Source organism: Aquarana catesbeiana, linkage group LG03, assembly GCF_042186555.1.
Source record: "Aquarana catesbeiana isolate 2022-GZ linkage group LG03, ASM4218655v1, whole genome shotgun sequence".
Classification (NCBI taxonomy): Eukaryota; Metazoa; Chordata; class Amphibia; order Anura; family Ranidae; genus Aquarana; species Aquarana catesbeiana.
The window spans coordinates 131,253,808-131,275,218 of NC_133326.1; the positions used below are offsets into that span (position 1 = coordinate 131,253,808).

The 21,411-nt window shown below is 45.2% G+C and overlaps 1 protein-coding gene across 1 annotated transcript in view; it reads left to right on the plus strand.

Annotated features, from left to right (window-relative positions):
* Positions 1-12,833: 12,833 nt before the first annotated feature.
* Positions 12,834-21,411, plus strand: part of LOC141131686 (TRPM8 channel-associated factor homolog) — a 42,712-nt gene continuing 34,134 nt past the window's right edge. Inside the window, exon 1 of the mRNA XM_073619240.1 lies at positions 12,834-13,451. Coding sequence (XP_073475341.1) covers positions 12,835-13,451 — 617 coding nt within the window. The 5' untranslated portion in view covers position 12,834. The remainder of the gene's footprint in view (positions 13,452-21,411) is intronic.

The window sequence follows — 21,411 nt, forward strand, 5'->3', positions numbered from 1 at the left end:
TCTGCCTCTGAACCTCCTGCTGATCTATAGACTAGTAAAAGGAAGAAAACATTTTTCCGTGGAATGCTCAGAGATCACACCACCGGAGAGAGCAGGAAATGGCTAAAGCTAATCTTGATGAAAACAAGTATATGCAAGTATATGCACCTGTCAAACAGGTGTGGAAAAACTAGGCTTTGGGTGTTGGTGGTGCCTTCACACTGTAACCCTATAGAGGTACTCTTGATGAAAGCAAGAATTGGCCTTGCTGTAAAAAAATTTAAATTATATGCACCTGTCAAACAGGTGTGGAAAAATTGGTCCTTGGGTGTTAATTGTGCCCATGAAACCTATACTAAAAAATGACTTCAAGATAAAATCAACACCATCAAAGCTAGGCAGCCTGGACAGTCTTACAGAGATTCCAGATCCAGAAAGCACTTAATCAGTGACATCGGCATCAGGGGTTTGATAGCTGCTGCCAATCTGGGACTGATTCATTTTGGCAAATGTCACTCGGTCAAAGGAGTCTGTGGACAGGCACGCTCCTTTATCTGTCACAAAACCTCCAGTAGCACTGAATGCCAATTTGGAAAGCATGCTGGATATAGAGCAGCCAAGCAGCTCAATTGCATACTGGGCAAGTTCTGGCCAGTGGTCTATTCTCATGATTCAGCAACCCAGTGGATCAACTACTGGAAAGCTCTTCATGTATGTTTTCGCCCCTAGATAATGTTCCACCATATGATGCAGATGCTGCCAATGGGATGTGGAAGCTGACAGCCCTGGGCGCCGAGAACGAAACATTTTTTTGAAATGCATCACTTAGGCGGCCCCCTTCTCCACCACTCCTCCTTTGACCAACAGAAGCCTCAAAACTACTTTTTCCATGAGACTGTAACCTACCAGAGTCTGGAAACATGTTACATAAACTCCTCTTTAAGGAGTCCTCAAGATATTTCATACCGTGCTCCCTCTGCGAGGGCAGGTTGAGTTCCGAGATTTTTCCCTTGTAGCGATGGTCAAGGAGGGTTGCCAAGCAATAATGATCCTTTTCCTTGATGCCACAAATTCTCAGGTTCCTTTGCAGGCTTTGAAGAGTAAGGGAGCCCATGCACCACACGTTTGCGGAGGCATGAGAAGCAGAGTCCTCGGGGTCACTGAGGATTACAGTATCTGGGACTGCCTCCTCCCAGCCACGTACTACTCCCAAGGTTTCTGGGGACTGAAAATCATCTCTTAAGGTTTGACATATGTTTTCATCTGCTTTAATGCCTTCAAAATTGCCAGAATCCACCTCCTCCCTCTCCTCTTGTGTGTTCTGTGGCATCAAAAGAATGGTGTCTGCATAAAGTGGGTCTTGAGACTAAAGGGTTTACTCCTCTTCCTCCTGCTGCTCTGCCATGAGTGCCCTGTCCATAATGCCACATAGAGTATGCTCCAGCAGGAACACAAGAGGGAAAGTGTCACTGATGCATGCATTTTCACGGCTCACCATCCTGGTCGCCTCCTCAAATGGTGACAGTACACTGCATGCATTCTTTTTAGCAGCTATTGGCATAGGGAAAAAAAAGCCGAGCTCCCCTGAGCCTGTCCTTGTGCCATACTCACACAGGTACTCGTTGATGGCCCTCTGCTGCATATGCAGCCCCTGCAGCATCGCCATAGTTGAGTTCCACCTGGTCGGCATGTCACAAATCAGGTGGTTTATAGGCAGGTGGAATTACCACTGAATTTCAGGGAACCAAACACTGGCTGTGTATGACCGCCTGAAATGGCTACAGATTCTTCTGGCCTGCCTTAGAAGATTTTTCAAACCTGGGTACCTGTTTAAGAAATGCTGCACTACTAAATTAAGGACATGTACCAGGTATGACTTTCCCGGTCAAAGGGCAGACAGAAAGCTAGTGCCACTATCGCACACCATCAATCTTGGCTCAAGCTTCCGTGACGTGAACCACCTCTGGCCCTGCCCCTGCAGACCTGAAACGATCTCTGCTCGGGTTTGGCTCCTGACCCCTAAACAGACCAGCTGAAGCACTGCATGGCATCTTTTAGCCTGACTTGTTGAATAGCCCCTTGAACGCTTAGGGGGTACTGGTGGTTCATAGGACAATTCAGCAGAGATGGGCATGAAGGAGGAGGAGGTGGAGCTGACAGATCTCGTATCATCGCCATCAGCTGTATAGAGACGTTGCAGCAAAACAAGCTCCAGCACTGAGACCTGTCCTGCATCCTTCCTAGTTGCAAGCAGAGTTACCCTGTGTGCTGTAAATGAAATATATCGTCCTTGACCATGCTTGCTGGACCACGAGTCAGCAGTAAGGTGGACCTTGCTGCTGACTGCTTTGCCTAATGATGGCAAAACATTACCTTTCACATGATGGTACAGAGCTGGAATGGCTTTATGTGCAAAGTAATAGCAACTGGGAACCTGCCCTTGTGGTACAGCACATTCTGCAAATTCACGGAAGGAGGCAGAATCCATCAGATGGAAAGGCAGGAGTTGTAAAGCCATCAATTTGCACAAGCTGGAATTTAGATGCTTGGCATGTGGGTGGCAGGGAGTGTATTTTTTTCCCGATGCAGCAGCTGGGGCAGAGAAATTTGCCTGCTATACTGTACAGCTGGTGGTGGTGGTGACACCCTTTGTTATACCATCATCCCTGTCAGTGGAGGCTGCTGGGAGGTCATGAGATATAGCAGGGATAGACATTAAAGTTAAGGCGTGAGGAGGAGAAAAATTGTGTCCCTTGTGTGTGGCTTTCAGGTGCTCTTGCCAACGGGCTGAGTCACATTATGAAAGCAGCACGGCTGTGCGGGGCTCTGCCCACACAGCTGCGTCATTCATTCACAGCAATCTGTGAATAAATAAACTACGAGTCCCTTTCACCTCCATTGCAGACAGACTTGTAGTATCAATGAACTGCAAACGTGCTGAGCTGCATGCTCGTAGTTCATTCACACTGTGTGCAGGTGCAATTCTCTGAAGGTTACAGTGACAAAACTAATAAATGCACATTTTTTCCCTGCAAAATATGTGCATTTATTATTTTTTTTCAAAAAGTATAACTTTGCCTTTAAGGCCATGCCTGCAGGAGCCTATAATCACCTTTTCTTTGACACCCCACTATGTGAAGTGATAAACCAGTACTTTTGAGTATTAAGGTACATTTAACTCACTTATGCTTCACATAAATCAATGGGAAATATCAGTATTATAATGCGTATACAACATACAGTACTGTAGTTCTTTCTTGCTATGAATAAAAAATGCTGTTTCCTGATGTTATAGTGGTTAATCGTTTTTACAGTTTGATTATCTAGTGTTTTTTTTAGGTATCTCAGAATACACAATACTGTAAATCTCTGCTATGGAATGTACCGTACATCATATTTGCAATTGTTACCTTTTTAATGTAATTTAGGGCCCATCTATGGGGATGTACCTAGTCATTACTTAAAGCAGTATTAAACCCAAAAGCAAACATTTTGTTATATTGCAGCTTACCAATTCTTAGATGTGATGGCTGTATTAGTTTTTATTTTTCAGAATTAATTTCTTCTACTTTCATCTGGTAATACAGCAAGCAAGTCTATTGTTTTTCAGCACAAACTCTCAAGCAGAATGTATCACTTGGTTGAGACAAACCACTTAACACTGGCACGGGTGATTAAAATGATCAGCTTTTATTTATTTATTTATGTAAAAGCTTTATCACAAAAGAAAAGAAAAACAGTTTGCTGTAACTGTATCATGCTTCAATTTATTAGTGGTTCCAACAGTAGCGGCCCGTCCATACGGGGCGCACGGGCACCATCCCCCCATACATGTGTCCGGCCCCCTAATCTACACGCAGGGCGCCGGATGCATGGATTCCAATCAGGATTGTTTTTTTTTTTTTTTTGAAGTATGTGATTAGAGCCAGAACCTCTAATAGGCTTCAAAAAAGGGTGGACTTGGGGCGCAGAGCACTGCGCCCCGAGCCCACCCAGTTGTGTGACAATAGCAAATGAATATTCGCTATTGTCACACTGATTCTCCTCCTGACCAATCAGGAAGTGGGTCGTGAGACCCGTTTCCCGATTGGCCGAAAGGAGAAACGTTCCAATTGGCCTAGGAGGAGGAGGGAGGAGACGCCGTGATGCTGAGGAGGAGAAGCAAGGGGAAGGGGGGATCCTTTCAGTTCTTAAAAAATCTATAAACCATGCGCTTACTCCAAAAAAGTCATAGATGTAAGCAGCTAACACAACAAATAGAAAATTTGTAATAAATCATATGTAACCAAGTGTAGCGCTAAAAAATGAGAAAGAGAATATTGCTATACCACATATAATAGCAAAATGAATTGTGAAAAGATAGTGTTTTGTATAATTTATGAACATTCATACATATAGAACACTTATGTTATAAAGCCTTAGGGTCACCAAAAGCGATAACAGGATGTAAAAATGGCAATAAAGTCCAAAACTGAATGTGCAGGTACGATGAACATAAATTTTGCAATGGTGATAAATTCCAAAACATCTTCTCCATATGAAGAAGACCTCTTTGGGATAGCAACGTTACAACTTCACCATTCACCAGCCCTTGGTTCCCTACCTTCATTGCCAGTGAGCAATCCAAGCCTGTTTGACCCATATAGCGTATGCTAGGTGGGTCCCAACTTTCTGGTAAGCCTCCAGTCATCCTAGGTGGTGGTTTCGCACAAGTGTTTGTCAGCACATGTTGGATTACATACAGAAATCTCTCACGAGTATATGTTTTGGAATTTATCACCATTGCAAAATTTATGTTCATCGTACCTGCACATTCAGTTTTGGACTTTATTGCCATTTTTACATCCTGTTATCACTTTTGGTGACCCTAAGGCTTTACAACATAAGTGTTCTATATGTATGAATGTTCACAAAGTATACAAAACACTATCTTTTCACAATTCATTTTGCTATTATATGTGGTATAGCAATATTCTCTTTCTCATTTTTTAGCGCTACACTTGGTTACATATGATCCTTTCAGTTCTCCCACATAGAGGAGTTTATCTCCCATGGTTGAGACACATTTGAACAATGTATGTCCTTTTTGGCGCCAATAATAATGCATTAAGTATGGATCTGATTTCCTGATTACCTATTGCATTTTTGGAGGCTCTGAAGCACAAGTACAGTGGAAATACGCACAAAATGACCACATTTTGGAGAGTAAACTCCCCAAAGTACTTTTTATGAAGCATGAACACATTGAAGTCCCTGTCTGAGGATCTAAAGAGGAGTAAGACCCATCCTGGGTTACCTGTTCTACCCTGCTTGGATAAGCTGTGTGATCTGGAGAGGAATCCCTGCAAGGGGGACACCGCCACTTGGATACTACTATTACGCCTTTTACCCCTGCAGGGGTGAGGCGCTCTGGTGAGTGCAGATACTAATAATATTGAAGAAGGAGGGTAGCACTGAGCAGTCACCTTACAAAAAATTCACGCTGCACTGATTATTGTTTACAGACTGCCACTTTATCGGATTTACCACCTGTTATCTTTTTATACATATTTATATATATATTTTTTATTAGTCATGGTTTTTGACTGTTTTATGGACTATTGAAAGTAGCAGATGTCACTTTAATAATATTTGTTGCACTATTGCTCACGGATATTGATTGATTTATTTGCACATTTTGATGTATATTTTTTGCATACATCATATGAATTATTGCCAAAGAGATTTAGATGCACTTATCACTTTGTGTGTTTATCACTGAACTCCTAGAAAAATTCACTTCATTCACATTCTTATATATATTTTATATATTTTACATTTATCACAGAAATAATTTAATTAATTTAATTATTTTAGGGACACCTCTCATGTGTACCCTCTTTGAACATTGCCATCTTCCCTATCGCTGTTTTTAGTTACATTTTGGACTTCACTTTGGTTAAGTTTCTTAATTAGGGAGGCTGCAGTTCACCTATTTTTCCTAAGCATGGATATCTGTTATTTTAAGGGGAAGCCGCTTCCTGCACCATAGATGGGGGTGGGTGGTTGGCTATGGGTGCACTGTTTGCTGCCACCAGCCCCCCCCCCCCAAGAAATATACCACCAGCCGCCACTGGGTTCTAAATATGCTAATACATTTAACACTACCATTCCCCACAAAATGCTGCTGTTTGCTGTGCCTCATGTGCTAATTCCTCCAGAGTTGTGTCTCACTAATAAAGGAGAGGAAAAAAGCCAAAGAAAAAAAAACTGATGCAGCCACCATATCCAATAATTGGTAAGCAGCACTATACTGTAATACATTTTTGGTTTTGGGTCTTTAACCGCTAGCCAACCAGCCGTCGCAGTTATACCATCACCATAGCTATATGTCGCTTCTTTAAGACATCATAGCAGGTGCGTGAACGGTGATGTGTGTGTGTAAACACACACTAAATAGTGTCAAAAGTGTCCGATCTGTCCACCGCAACCTCGCAGTCCTGATAAAAATTGCAGATCGCCGCCATTACTAGTAAAAAAATAATAATAATAATAAAAATTACATAAATCTATCCCCTATTTTGTAGACACTATAACTTTTGCGTAAACCAATCAATATACGCTTATTGCGATTTTTTTACCAAAAATATGTAGAAGAATATATATTGGCATAAACTGATGAAGACATTTTTTATTTAAAATTTTTTTTGGATATTTATTATAGCAAAAAGTACAAAATATTGTGTTTTTTTTTTCAAAATTGTTGCTCTTTTTTTGTTTATAGCGCAAAAAATAAAAAACCCAGAGGTGATCAAATACCACCAAAAGAAAGCTCTATTTGTGGGGAAAAAAGGACATAAATTTTGTTTGGGTACAACGTTGCACGACCGCGCAATTGTCAGTTAAAACGACACAGTGCTCTATCGCAAAAAATGGTCTGGTCAGGAAGGGAGCAAATCCTTCCAGGGCTAAAGTGATTAATTCAAAAGGAAAAAATGGCCATCCCTCTCTCCATCTGAACCATATTTGCCCGCTCATGAGAACATCCTCCTGACCAGTACTGTTCATAGTTCCTATTGTGGTCGTGGTTATCTGGACCGTTGAAGGTTCCATATCGCATATAGTGTTTATCACTGCAAGCTTGGTTGACCTAAGAGGTATATGCCCCTTTAAGTCCACTATCTCCGGTAAGCCTTCATGCAATTGGTGGCGGTGTCCTCACAAGATTTCGTTCCCTTTCAACATTTCCTTTTCAACATTTCCTCTCAGCATTATATTTCAACATGTCTCCATTGGTGTAATTTGCCCTAAAGATGTTTTAGAAATGTTGTTCCGTTGATACACAATATTTCACAGTTTTTTTTTTTTCAGAGTTTAATATACTTAAGCACTGCATTTTTTCCTTTTGATTTTTGTGCTGTTTGTCTTCGGATGTGCTGGCTGCTTTTATTTATTATATGTAACACAGCGCGGTTTATGCTTTTGAGCTAAAGTGGTTAATTCAGACTGACACAAACTCATATTCAAATTTGTTAACACCAAAAGTAAAAATAGTCATAGTCAATAGTCAATCAAGTGGCCAAAGGCACAGAACCCAGAAGGAAGATGGGGCGAAGATGGAAGCGCCCAGGACCCGTCGGATTTATTACAGTGCAGCACTGGAGGGCTCGGTTTGACAGGCAAGTGTGCCATTGTCAGGGCTGGTTCATCCCTTCCTTAACAACCAGCTGTTGTGGATCTGCTTGTCACTCTATTTACCTTTTTATTTTTATTAATAAACAAGTGTGATTTTACTGTACTTCTGTCTCGGTCTGGTTCATGGTTTCTAAAAGTAGGTGAAGGCCATGAATTCAGAAGATACAGTCAATCCACTTGTTGGTAATATTTTTTCCAGATTGGATGAGCAAGATCACCGCATGGATCAGTTTGCTCCTGAATCGCACGGCTCACCTGGAATCCCCCACTGTGGCTGCTCCGGTACAACCTGAGTTGCAGGCCGTCCCTGCTGCTGCGCCAGTCTCTGTGCAGGCACCCGCCTCGAGTATTACCTCTATAAGAGGTATGTCTGGTTCCGCCCTGCTTCCCCAGCGATTTGAGGGCGATCCAGTTCAATGCAGAGGGTTTCTCAACCAAGTTGAGATATACTTTGAGATGCTGCCCCAGGCGTTTCCTATGGACTGAAGCAAAGTAGGGTTCGTGATATCTTTGCTTTCTGAGAGAGCCTTGGCCTGGACTAATCCTCTATGGGAGACACAAAAACCTGTTGTCTTGAGTTACCATGAGTTTGTGGCCTCTTTAAAAAGGGCATTTGACGTTCCCGCATGCTCCGCTTCTGCTGTCAAGTGCCTCATGTCCATCAAACAGAGTACGAGAACTGTTGCCGATTACGCCATTGAGTTCCGTACCCTGGCAGCAGAAGTTGCTTGGAACAACTGCTTTTTCTCATGGTCTCTCGGATTCCATCAAGGATGAGATAGCAGCCTGAGATTTACCCAATGAGCTGGAGAGCTTGATCTCGTTTGCCATCCTCATTGACTCCAGACTCAGAGAAAGACTTTCTTTTAAGGAGCGCTTGCAGAAGCCTCCAGTACGTTTGCCTCCAAGCTTTGCAGACCCACTCGTGCCTCCCTCACCTCCCATTCCCCCTGGTACCGAGTCGGTCAGTGAAGACGAACCACTTGGGCTTTACTCGTCTCTCTGCGGATGAGAGAGCCTTTAGAAGAGATTGTGCCTTTATTGTGGCCAGGCAGGTCACTTTTTGAAGTCTTGTCCTACCCGTCCTGGGAGCACCCGAACCTTGAGGTCCTATCATTGACAGACCTTAGGTGGTGTTGTGTCATCCCCAGTTATCCAGAAGGTTAAGCCCCTGGTTTCGGTCACCCTTTCTTGGGCTAAGTCGACTATCAAGATACAGGCTCTAATCGAATCTGGGGCTGCAGGCCTGTTCATTGATGCTGCCTTTGTATCAAAGTACTCGATTCCACTGCAGCTGCGTGACACTCCACTTGCCATTGACGCTCTTGACGGGGGACCTCTACAGCCTGTCCATGTGACTCATGAGATGCTTCCATTGTCCATGGCCGTAGGGGCCCTTCACCGTAAGATAATCCATTTGCAAGTGATTTCCTCTCCTAAGTTTCCGCTGGTTATTGGTTATCCTTGGTTACAGAAGCACAACCTCTCTTTTGATTGGCTCTGTGCTGAGGTTCTCTCCTGGTCACCACAATGCAGTGAAACATGCTTCCGGAAGGTAGCCAAGGTCCTGTGTACTTCTTCACTCTCCTCCCTGCCAGAGGAGTACCGTGATTTTAGCGATGTCTTTGACAAAGATCAAGCCGGTAGTTTGCCTCCACACCGGCTGTATGATTGTGCAATTGACCTTCAACTTGGTGCCACTCCACCTCGTTGCCGGGTTTACCCTTTGTCGGTCTTGGAGGATAAAGCCATGGAGGAGTATGTTGCAGACGCACTTTCTCGGGGTTTCATCCGCAAATCCTCGTCTCCTGCTGGTTTCTTCTTTGTGAAGAAGAGGAGTGGTGAACGAAGACCTTGTATTGATTATAGGGGTCTCAATCGTTTCACGATTAAGAATGCCTACCCAATCCCGTTGATTGCAGAGTTATTTGACCATTTCAAGGGAGCAATGGTTTTCACTGTGGGGGGGCTTACAATCTCGTGAGGATTAAGGAGGGCGATGAGTGGGAAAACTGCGTTTAATACCAGAACAGGCCATTATGAGTATCTCGTAATGCCTTTTGGCCTTTGTAAAGCCCCGGCTGTTTTCCAGGAATTTATTAATGATGTCCTCTGAGATTTGTTGCAGTTATGTATGGTGGTTTATCTTGATGATATCCTCATATTTTCCAAGTCCCTGGAGAGCCACCACACAGATGTCTGTCGTGTGCTTCAGAAATTAAGAGAAAACAATCTCTATTGTAAACTGGAGAAGTGTGAGTTCCATCGGGAGCAGGTTAAATTCCTGGGCTATATCATTTCCACTGCTGGTTTTTCGATGGACCCAGAGAAACTTTGGGCAGTCCTACAGTGGCCTTGACCCGTGGGGTTACGTCCTCTGCATCGTTTCCTGAGTGTTGCCAACTATAACGGAAGTTTATTTGTAACTTCTCGTCTCTGGTCAAGTGTCAGAAACCATGAATCAGACCGAGACAAAAGTACTGTTAATCACACTTGTTTAATAATAATAAAAAGGTAAACGGAGTAAGAGTAGTCATTACATAGCCAGAGTTCAGTAACCAGATCGGGTAGTCAGCCAATGCCACTGTCAGAGAGCCAGATATCAATGTAGTAGTACAGCAAGCAGAATCAGGAGCCAGAAGGGACGTCAGCCGAGCAAGTCTTCAACAGGAACGCAGGAGAAAGTCTCAGAGATGTGACCAAAGGCGAAGGCAGAGATGAAGTGAGCTGGACGGCTTTAAGTAGGCAGGACTGACGAGCAGATCATCAACAGCTGAGTCACTGTGGAGAGAAAGGAGCTGGCAATTAGCCGACAGGTGAGCGGCCAGCTCAGAGAAGGAAGGGCTGCACCCAGCCCTGACATCAAGCCCCTGACCGATATGACCAGAAAGAACGGTAACCCACAGAGTTGGTCTCCGGAGTCCATTAAGGCCTTTGAAAGTCTCAAGGCTGCCTTTGTTTCTGCTCCTGTGTTGGCACATCCTGATCCTACATTACCTTTTATCCTTGAGGTTGATGCTTCTGAGACTGGTGTTGGCGCCCTTCTGTCTCAACGTCCTACCTCTGAGAGTGCTATGCATCCTTGTGGCTACTTTTCCAAGAAATTGTCACTGGCAGAGTTCAATTACGAGATTGGTGACAGAGAGCTGTTGGCAATCATTTTAGCCCTGAAAGACTGGAGACATTTCCTCGAAGGTACCACTGTGCCGGTTCTCATTCTTACTGACCATAAGAATCTCATATTCTTGTCTGAGGCTAAACGCCTCTCTCCCAGAAAGGTGCGATGGGCTCTTTTCTTGTCAAGTTTCAATTGCATTGTCTCATTCTCACCCGGTACTAAGAATGTAAGGGCTGACGCCTTGTCGCAACAATTTTCCTCCACTTCCAAGTTGGAGTCGGTTCCGGTTCCTATGATTCCTCCTGATCATATTCTGGCTACGGTTTGCACCAGTCTTACATCTCCTTTGGGTGACAAAATTCTTGCTGCTCAGGTCAATGCTCCTCCTGAGAAACCTTGTGACCATTGCTTTGTCCCAGAGTGTCTCCGTATTGCTGTGGTCCAGACTTACCATTCTCCCAAGGCAGCTGGCCACCCTGGTAAGAATCAACTCGTTTGGGCCATTTCCCAACAATTCTGGTGGCCTAGTCTACGTGCTGATGTAACTGCCTTCGTAGCTGCCTATTCCTTGTGTGCTCAGAGTAAGACTCCACAACACCTTCCAGTGGGCCTCCTACAACCTATACCCAATGGAGAGAGGCCCTGGACCCACCTGTCTATGGATTTCATTGTGGAGTTGCCCAACTCCCAAGGCAACACAGTTATCCTTATGGTGGTTGACCGGTTCTCGAAGATGTGTCATTGTATTCCACTTAAGAAGTTGCCCACTTCTAAGGAACTGGCTTCCATTTTTGGTCGGGAGATCTTTCGCTTACATGGGCTACCCAAGGTGATTGTCTCGGACAGGGGTAGTCAGTTTGTGTCCCAGTTCTGTCGAGCCTTTTGTGCACAGCTGGGAATTCAGTTTGCTTTCTCCTCTGCGTATCACCCGCAGTCTAATGGGGCCGCAGAACGAGCCAATCAGTCCTTGGAGCAATTCCTACGTTGCTATATTTCTGACCATCACAACAACTGGTCAGACCTATTACCATGGGCAGAGTTTGCTCACAACAGTGCCTTGAATTCTGCTTCCCGATTGTCTCCGTTTATGGCGAATTATGGTTTCCAACCTTCCATGTTGCCTGACTCGTTTGTTCCGCAGAGTACTCCTGCGCTAGAGGAGCATCTCTGTGTACCTGCTGCATTGGAAGGGGTACAGTCCAGGGGAATGTTCCTGGGTCTCATCCTCTGACGTACATGCTCCTGCCCTCCGCCGTGATTTCCATAGACGTTTTCCCCTCAAGCCCGGTGGTCCTCCTAGGAGGAGGGGTCGTTGAGGAGGGGGGTACTGTCAGGGCTAGCTCAGCCCTTCCTTCTCTAAGCTGGCTGGACAGCTGTCGGCTCATTGCCAGCTGTCATCTCTCTCCACAGTTAACCAGCTGTTGTGAATCTGCTCATCAGTCCCGCCTACTTAAAGATCTCCAGCTCACTTCATTCCTGCCTTCGCCTTGGTCACATCACAAGAAACCATCTCCTGCGTTCCTGTTTAAAGACTGGCTTTGCTACATCCCTTCTCGCTCCTTATCCTGCTTGCTGTTCCTCTACTTGGATCCCTGACTTCTGGCCTGGCTGATTATGCGATCTGGTTGCTGAACTCTGGCTGGGCTGACTACCCCATCCGGTTACTGGACTCTGGCTATACTTTGACTACGCTTACTCTATTTACCTTTATATTTTTATTAATAAACAAGTGTGATTTTACTGTACTTCTGTCTCGGTCTGGTTCATGGTTTCTGACAGCCATAATGTGCTAATATGCTGTGCATACTAGTACATTATGGCATAACCCACCTGGGGGGCCCAAAAAATAAGTATTGTTAGCAAAATTTACTACCACTTTAACATTCCGCTAAAACTTTGTGTGTTAGTACTGCTTGGACCTTGAAGAAGGGTGTACACTCCAAAAGCTTGTCCTAAAAAATGTTAGAGCAAATAAAAAAAGTATCATGGACATTACTCATTTGTTTTTGATTGCTCTTTGTACAACTTCAAACATTTATCATATATTTTTTCTTATAGGAAATATGACAGCTAAAGAAGACTACAGTTCACTTGTCCATGGTCTGTGTAGCCTGGACTTCTCTGGAGACAGCATACCCTGTCAGCTTCTTCTGACTGGTGACACGGCCTTCCCAGTGCTAGTGAATCCAGCACAACATATCCTCCTGGCTGCCTCTAAGTATGGGAAGGGTAAAATAGTGATCATGAGCCATGAGTCATATTTAGACCAACCACGATTCATGGATTTCCTGAAGAATGCTATATCCTGGCTGAAACCATCTTTGGAAGCAGTAATTGGTGTTAGCAACAATCTAGGTCACTTGGAGAAGACTCTGTCCTCCTCTGGATACAAGGTGAAAAAAGTGTCTGGTCTGAAGAAAGATCTAGGTGTGTTCTGTACTACTGGATATGATGACAGCCAGGCAGAAGATATTGTCACATTCTTGAGACTAGGTGGAGGGGTGCTTATTGGAGCCCAAGCCTGGTACTGGTCTTACTCTCACCAAAAGGAAAATGTCCTGAGTCATTTTCCTGGGAACAAAATAACATCAGTTTCTGGAGTGTATTTCACTGACAGATATGGAGAAAGGGGGAACTTCTGCGTGAGTGAGAACATACCGTGGAGTCCAGTGTATCAAGAGTGAGTACCCTATGACCAATAATGCTTGAATCCGTGATAGAGCTGTAATAAAGAATACACTGGTCTCTGTAGTTCAGAAAATTCATATTACTTATTAATCTATTTTATCATATCTTTATGACTATTAAGTACGTGTTAATATACTGTATATGTAGCACTTACCCCCATAGGGGCCGCTGATTTACCCCCGGGTTCTTTTCCCAGTTTAGTGCAACAGCAGCCAGGGACACAGCAACAGTCACTCTCAATGAACAGTCTAGGGGTTGCCTTTTCTGAACTTTATTGATAAGTAACTTGGATAGGGCTTAGGGAGAAGTGGGATACTCCATAAAAGCTGAACAGTGGACACTCTCCATTATGTCCCTACTTCTTAGAAAAGTCTTTTTATCAAATGCCCATAGAAATAAACAGCACAGAGACACCAACAGAAATGTCTCAGGCTAGACAAACACTTATACTGATGCATAAGCAGTAGCAACAGTCACCAGGATCCTACACTCAGGTCTTTACTCAGATTGTATCTGGATACTTGGATGCATACTTCCAATATCAGTCAGACCATCAACACTGTGTGCCGAGACACACCAAAATTCAGCGCTACCAGCATACAAAGGAGTCCCAGAAAGGTTAATCCCATGAAACAATAAGTCTCAGGTGAGTAAACTGAAGTTGGGTGACTCTTGCAACTCCTGAATCTGGATCAGGGGTGGATTCGCTCCAACACATGTAAAGAAAAGACAGCACCGGGGCGCAGAAGTTAGAAAACAGTAATGATTACACTTTTTTAAAAACAGGCACATGTACATCTGTGATTCTCATTATCCAGCATGGAGATGAGAGGGAGAGTGACACACCAGTAAGACACATCAGGACTGAAAGACCCTGGAGCCCCTGTGTGCAAAAAGTCGGGTCCACCAAGAAGCATGTAATCAAACCAGTACTTGTGTCATAGCACAGCAAGTACTGGTCTGTGAGTATATTCACCTCCATTTTTTTTTAAATAAAAACATGTATTGAAAATAATGCGCTAGGCCTATGCACCCTCTGTGTTCTTCTATGCTTTCAGTTCATTTGGACTCCTCCAGTCTTTGGAAGGCAGTGAGGTGTGCATTATCAACATATATTTACATGTCAACATAAGAGTCTGATAATGCGTTGGGACCTACGACACAGCGCAGGAGAGTGAACATTTTGATATGCTCTGAATGTGAATGGAAGTATGTCACAGGAGTGAGTGGGTGCAACACGTTTCTGGAGCTCAGCCCCCTTTGTCAGACAAGCTATGGTGGGAAAATACAGAATATAAAGTGACAGGGGGAGGGGCCAGGGTGGTATTTCTCACACAGCAGCCCCTGACTGGGGATAACACAGAATATGAAATGACAGGGGGAGTGTTAGGATGGAATTCACCTGCTGGTGGCACTATGCTGTTCTGGGCAGTTTGCTGCAGCCAGAGGCGGCTCTCTAACTAGGCAAATCAGGCGGTCGCCTAAGGCCTCACACTCACAGGGACTTCTCAGCCGCCTAATTTGCCTGTGATCAATCACTGATGTCACGGCCTCATCTCGGAGCGTCCCAGTCCGGTGGCAGCAGGTGCGTAATAGTAGAGGCCTCTAGGTGGTGACAGCAGCTGGATGACAGCACCTGGCTCCAGGTGTCATCTCTACAAGGCATGAGGGCGGCATGTCCATGTGGGACCCACAGCTGAGCTGCTCCTTCAGCCTGCGCCACTCACCCGACCTCTCCGCACCTGCCTCCTATTTGGTTCAGAAGTCGGGGCCGGGGGGCGCTGAAACTATCCAGCTGAGCTGCCCCATGACTGTGAAGAGGAAGGTGCTCCGCCTGCAATGTCTTTATGCTACCTGGCCGACCGGAGAGAACATGAGTGCCTGTGCAGGCTCCCTGTGTGCCTGAAGAGGAGGAGCGGTGGGGAGACTGCACATAGTGGCATTGAAGCCGCTGAATGTCTGCAGGATCGAGGGAAGGAGAAGTGATCATTCAGCGGCTGCATGGAGGAGTATGGAAAAATCAATTCCACTATGTGCAGTCTCCCCACCGCTCCTCCTATCTAACTTCTTCTGCATCCCTGTGCTCTCTGGCCCATCCTTGCGCTCCCTGACTCCACCCCTCCTGCTCTCCAGCCCCTCCTTTTACTGCCTGGCTGTTCCCCCAGTGCTTTCCAGCACCCCCCCTGCTCTCCACTCCAATTCTTTCTGCCCCCTGCTCTCAAGCCCTCCCCAGCGCTCTCCAGCCCCCACCCCCCCCTGTGCTTTCCACCTTTCCCAGTGCTCTCTGCCACCCAGCACTCTCTGGCCCCCTCCCCCCAGCACTCTCCAGCTCCTCCCTGCTCTTTGCCCCCCCCCCCCACTGCTCTCACAGACTGGGATATGGGGCACAGGATGGGCTGCAGACAGAGACAGCTCTAGGGATCTCTCTCACCACACTTTCCCTCACCCCCTCTTTCTCACTTCCCCCTCTCTCTCTCTCCCCTTCTCTCTCTTACCCCCTGTCACCCCTCTCTTTCTCCCCCTCACTCCCTCTCTCCCCCTTCCTCTCTCTCCCCTCTCTCCTCCCTCACTCCCTCTCTCCCCCTTCCTCTCTCCACCTCCCCCCTCCCTCACTCCCTCTCTCCCCCTTCCTCTCTCCACCTCCCCCCTCCCTCACTCCCTCTCTCCCCCTTCCTCTCTCCACCTCCCCCTCCCCCCTCCCCCCCTTGACGTTGGGAAACAACTGCCCCCACTGCTGTTTCGGAGGCATCCACTTTGAGAATATAGGGTAAAGATGGGTCAGGATGGCTGAGGATAGGAGCCGAGGTGAAAAGTTTCTTTAGCGTTTCAAAGGCACTCTGCGCCTCAGGGTTCCAGCAGAATCACAGGTTTTGTTTAGTTAGTTGTGTTATTGGGATGATTATGGCAGAGAACCCTTTAATTAATTTTCTATAAAAGTTCGCAAAACCTATGAAGCATTGTACCCCTTTCTTGTCTGTGGGTACAGGCCACTCCAGTATGGCAGACACCTTTTGGGGATCCATCTCGACTCCTGCTGTGGAGATTACTAATCCCAAAAACTGGATGCTCTGCCGCTCAAATTCGCACTGCTCCGGTTTTGCATACAGTTTGTATTGACAGAGTCGGCCTAGCACAATACTTACATAGTTACATAGTTACATAGTAGGTGAGGTTGAAAAAAGACACAAGTCCATCAAGTCCAACCTATGTGTGTGATTATGTGTCAGTATTACATTATATATCCCTGTATGTTGCGGTCATTCAGGTGCTTATCTAATAGTTTCTTGAAGCTATCAATGCTCCCCGCTGAGACCACTGCCTGTGGAAGGGAATTCCACATCCTTGCCACTCTTGCAGTAAAGAACCCTCTACGTAGTTTAAGGTTAAACCTCTTTTCTTCTAATTTTAATGAGTGGCCACGAGTCTTGTTAAACTCTCTTCTGCAAAAAAGTTTTATCCCTATTGTGGGGTCACCAGTACGGTATTTGTATATTGAAATCATATCCCCTCTCAAGCGTCTCTGCTCCAGAGAGAATAAGTTCAGTGCTCGCAACCTTTCCTCATAACTAAGATCCTCCAGACCCTTTATTGGCTTTGTTGCCCTTCTTTGTACTCGCTCCATTTCCAGTAATCCTTCCTGAGGACTGGTGCCCAGAACTGGACAGCATACTCTAGGTGCGGCCGGACCAGAGCCTTGTAGAGTGGGAGAATTATTGTTTTATCTCTGGAGTTGATCCCCTTTTTAATGCATGCCAATATTCTGTTTGCTTTGTTAGCAGCAGCTTGGCATTGCATGCCATTGCTGAGCCTATCATCTACTAGGACCCCAGGTCCTTTTCCATCCTAGATTCCCCCAGAGGTTCTTCCCCCAGTGTATAGATTGCATTCATATTTTTGCCACCCAAATGCATTATTTTACATTTTTCTACATTGAACCTCATTTGCCATGTAGTCGCCCACCCCATTAATTTGTTCAGGTCTTTTTGTAAGGTTTCCACATCCTGCGGAGAAGTTATTGCCCTGCTTAGCTTAGTATCGTCTGCAAATACAGAGATTGAACTGTTTATCCCATCCTCCAGATCGTTTATGAACAAATTAAATAGGATTGGTCCCAGCACAGAACCCTGGGGAACCCCACTACCCACCCCTGACCATTCTGAGTACTCCCCATTTATCACCACCCTCTGAACTCGCCCTTGTAGCCAGTTTTCAATCCATGTACTTACCCTATGGTCCATGCCAACTGACTCTATTTTGTACAGTAAACGTTTATGGGGAACTGTGTCAAATGCTTTTGCAAAATCCAGATACACCACGTCTACGGGCCTTCCTTTCTCTAGATGGCAACTCACCTCCTCATAGAAGGTTAATAGATTGGTTTGGCAAGAACGATTCTTCATGAATCCATGCTGATTACTGCTAATGATACCGTTCTTATTACTAAAATCTTGTATATAGTCCCTTATCATCCCCTCCAAGAGTTTACATACTATTGATGTTAGGCTAACTGGTCTGTAATTCCCAGGGATGTATTTTGGGCCCTTTTTAAATATTGGTGCAACATTGGCTTTTTCTCCAATCAGCTGGTACCATTCCAGTCAGTAGACTATCTGTAAAAATTAGGAACAATGGTCTGGCAATCACTTGACTGAGTTCCCTAAGTACCCTCGGATGCAAGCCATCTGGTCCCGGGGATTTATTAATGTTAAGTTTCTTAAGTCTAATTTTAATTCTGTCCTCTGTTAACCATGGAGATGCTTCCTGTGTTGTGTCATGCGGATAAACACTGCAGTTTTGGTTACTGAAGCCCCCCCGATTCACTCCTTAAGACTGAGGAGAAGAATAAATTCAATACCTTCGCCATCTCCCCATCCTTTGTAACCAGATGTCCTTCCTCATTCTTTATGGGGCCAATATGGTCTGTCCTCCCTTTTTTACTGTTTACATACTTAAAGAATTTCTTGGGATTTTTTTTGCTCTCCTCCGCTATGTGTCTTTCACGTTCTATCTTAGCTGTCCTAATTGCACCCTTACATTTCTTGTTGCATTCTTTATAAAGTCTGAATGCTGAGGATGATCCCTCAACCGTGTATTTTTTGAAGGCCTTCTCCTTTGCTTTTATATGCATTTTTACATTGGAGTTAAGCCATCCAGGACTTTTGTTTGCTCTTTTAAATGTATTACCCAATGGGATACATTGGCTAATGCCCTTATTTAATATGCTCTTAAAGCAAACCCATCTCTCCTCCGTATTCTTTGTTCCTAATATTTTATCCCAATTTATGCCTTTTACAAGGTTTGTAGTTTAGGGAAGTTGGCTCTTTTGAAATTCAGTGTCTTTGTATTCCCTTTATGTTTCCTATTTGTGTGATTTATACTGAAACTAATTGACCTGTGATCGCTGTTACCTAAATTGCCCGTATTTCCACATCCGTGATCAGGTCTGTATTGTTGGTAATCAGTAGATCCAGTAATGTTTTATTTCTAGTTGGTGCGTCTACCATCTGACCCATAAAATTGTCCTGCAAGACATTAAGGAACTGGCGAGCCTTAAATGAATGCGCGGTTCCCTCCGCCCAGTCTATGTCTGGATAAATAAAATCCCCCATTATGATAACACTTCCCATCCTTGCTGCTAATCCAAATTGTGATAGGAGATCTGTCTCCACTTCCTCCCTCAGGTTAGGGGGCCTATAGCATACTCCCAGTATTATTTTCCCCTTAGCTTCATCCCTTTGGAGCTCTACCCATAAGGATTCCACCTCCTCTCTAGCTCCCTCAGTGATGTCATCTCTCACATTCACTTGTACATTATTCTTGATATATAGGCATACCCCTCCCCCTTTTTTACCCTCTCTATCCTTGCGGTATAGGGTATACCCTTGAATGTTTGCCAGCCAATCATGAGAGCTGTTGAACCAGGTCTCTGAAATTCCCACAAAATCCAAATCCTCCTTGTACAACAGTATCTCTAGTTCACCCATCTTGTCCGCCATGCTCCTGGCATTGGTGAACATGCCACATAGTTTAGACCGGTCGCATATTGTCCTCGTATTGGGTGTTTTGAGATTGCAACTCGGACTTGCTACTATACTCACCTTGTGTTTTTGTGCTTTGGTTAACCTACCACTAATGCCCCCAATACTACCCTCTGGAATATCTTCCGCGCTGGTTATCTCTGCCTCTGGACCCTCCCCCCCATCGCCTAGTTTAAAAACCCCTCTAACTTTTTGGCCATCTTCATTCCCAGCAGATTTGCACCCTCCTCATTTAGGTGCAGTCCGTCCCTTCTATAGTACCGGTTACCAACTGAGAAGTCGGCCCAGTCCTCCAGGAACCCAAACCCCTCCTTACTACACCAGCTCTTCAGCCACTTGTTTACTTCCCTAATCTCCCTCTGCCTTTCTGGTGTGGCTCGATGTACCGGTAGTATTCCTGAGAATACTACCTTGGAGGTCCTTTTCCTCAATTTAGCTCCTAAGTCCCTAAAATCGTTCTTTAGGACACTTCATCTGCCTCTGACTTTGTCATTGGTGCCAACGTGCACCATGACAGCCGGGTCTTCCCCAGCCCCTCCCAGTAATCTGTCCACAAGACTAGTGATGTGCCGAACCAGAGCGCCCGGTAGACAACACACTGTTCGGTGCTTCAGGTCTTGGTTACAGATTGCCCTCTCTGTCCTTCTAAGAATTGAGTCCCCTACCACCATAATCTGTCTTTCCTTTCCCTTTGCTGCCCCCTCACTCTCACTGGAGGAGTTCTTCCCCCGGCAGCTAGGAGAGTCCCTCAGCTCCAGCAGTGCTGGTCCCTGACTGGTTTCACCAATGTCACTCAATGGAATGCTCCAGTCCTGGATCGGCCTCCCTGGCACTTCCCCCTCTACCCCTCCTGACTGTCACCCATCTACTCTTTGCTAGTGCCTGCACCTCTTTGTCTTCACCCGCCTCTGTGCTGGCCCCTGCCAGCACCTGCCGCGTACGTTCCTGCCTCTCCTTTAGTATGGAGGGACTTCTCAGTGCTGACAGTTGCTTCCCTAGATTCAGAACCTGGGCTTCCAGGGAAACAATGTGCTTACATTTTGCACAGCAGTATTCGCCCTCGATCAGATGATCAAGGAACGCATACATGCAGCAAGATGTACAAAGAGTCGCCTCTCTACACCCGCCGGGCATCGTACCTATTAAGTTTAGTGAGGATTGGGGATTTTACCCTGTTCAAATTACCTAACAGCTAGCTTCCTGACACTAATACTCAAGACAATACACAGGTACACAACAAGATAATACACAGGTACACAACAAGACAATACACAGGTACACAAGACAATACACAGGTACACAAGACAATACCCAGGTACACAAGACAATACACAGGTACACAACACTACAATACACAGGTACTCACAGACCTACGTGCACTCACAATACACAAGTATACAGTACATAATACACAAGTACTAACGATCCACACACACTACTCAGACAACACTCAGGTACTTACACTACACAGGTAGTATGACCCCTGTTATAACCTCCTGTTTTAAACTCTGGTTTTTAACTCACCACTTAGACCAGTTCCACTTACACAGAGTTCCAGCAGCCTCACAATGAGATACTGACGTGCTCTCGGTGTTGATCAAGGAAACCTGAGAAGATTAGGATATTGTCCAAGTAGACAATTACAAAGATAATCAGTAGGTCTCGGAACACATCATTAATAAAATGTTGGAAGGTGGCAGGGGCGTTGCAGAGCCCAAAGGGCATGACCAGATACTCGAAATGCCTGAATCTGGTACGAAAGGCCGTCTTCCACTCGTCCCCTTATCGAATACGTATCAGGTTATAAGCTCCTCTTAGGTCCAGTTTAGTAAAGATGAGTGCAGATCTCAGTTTCTGGAATAACTCAGTCATTATGGGGAGGGGATTGCGGTTCTTAACCATAATTTTATTTAA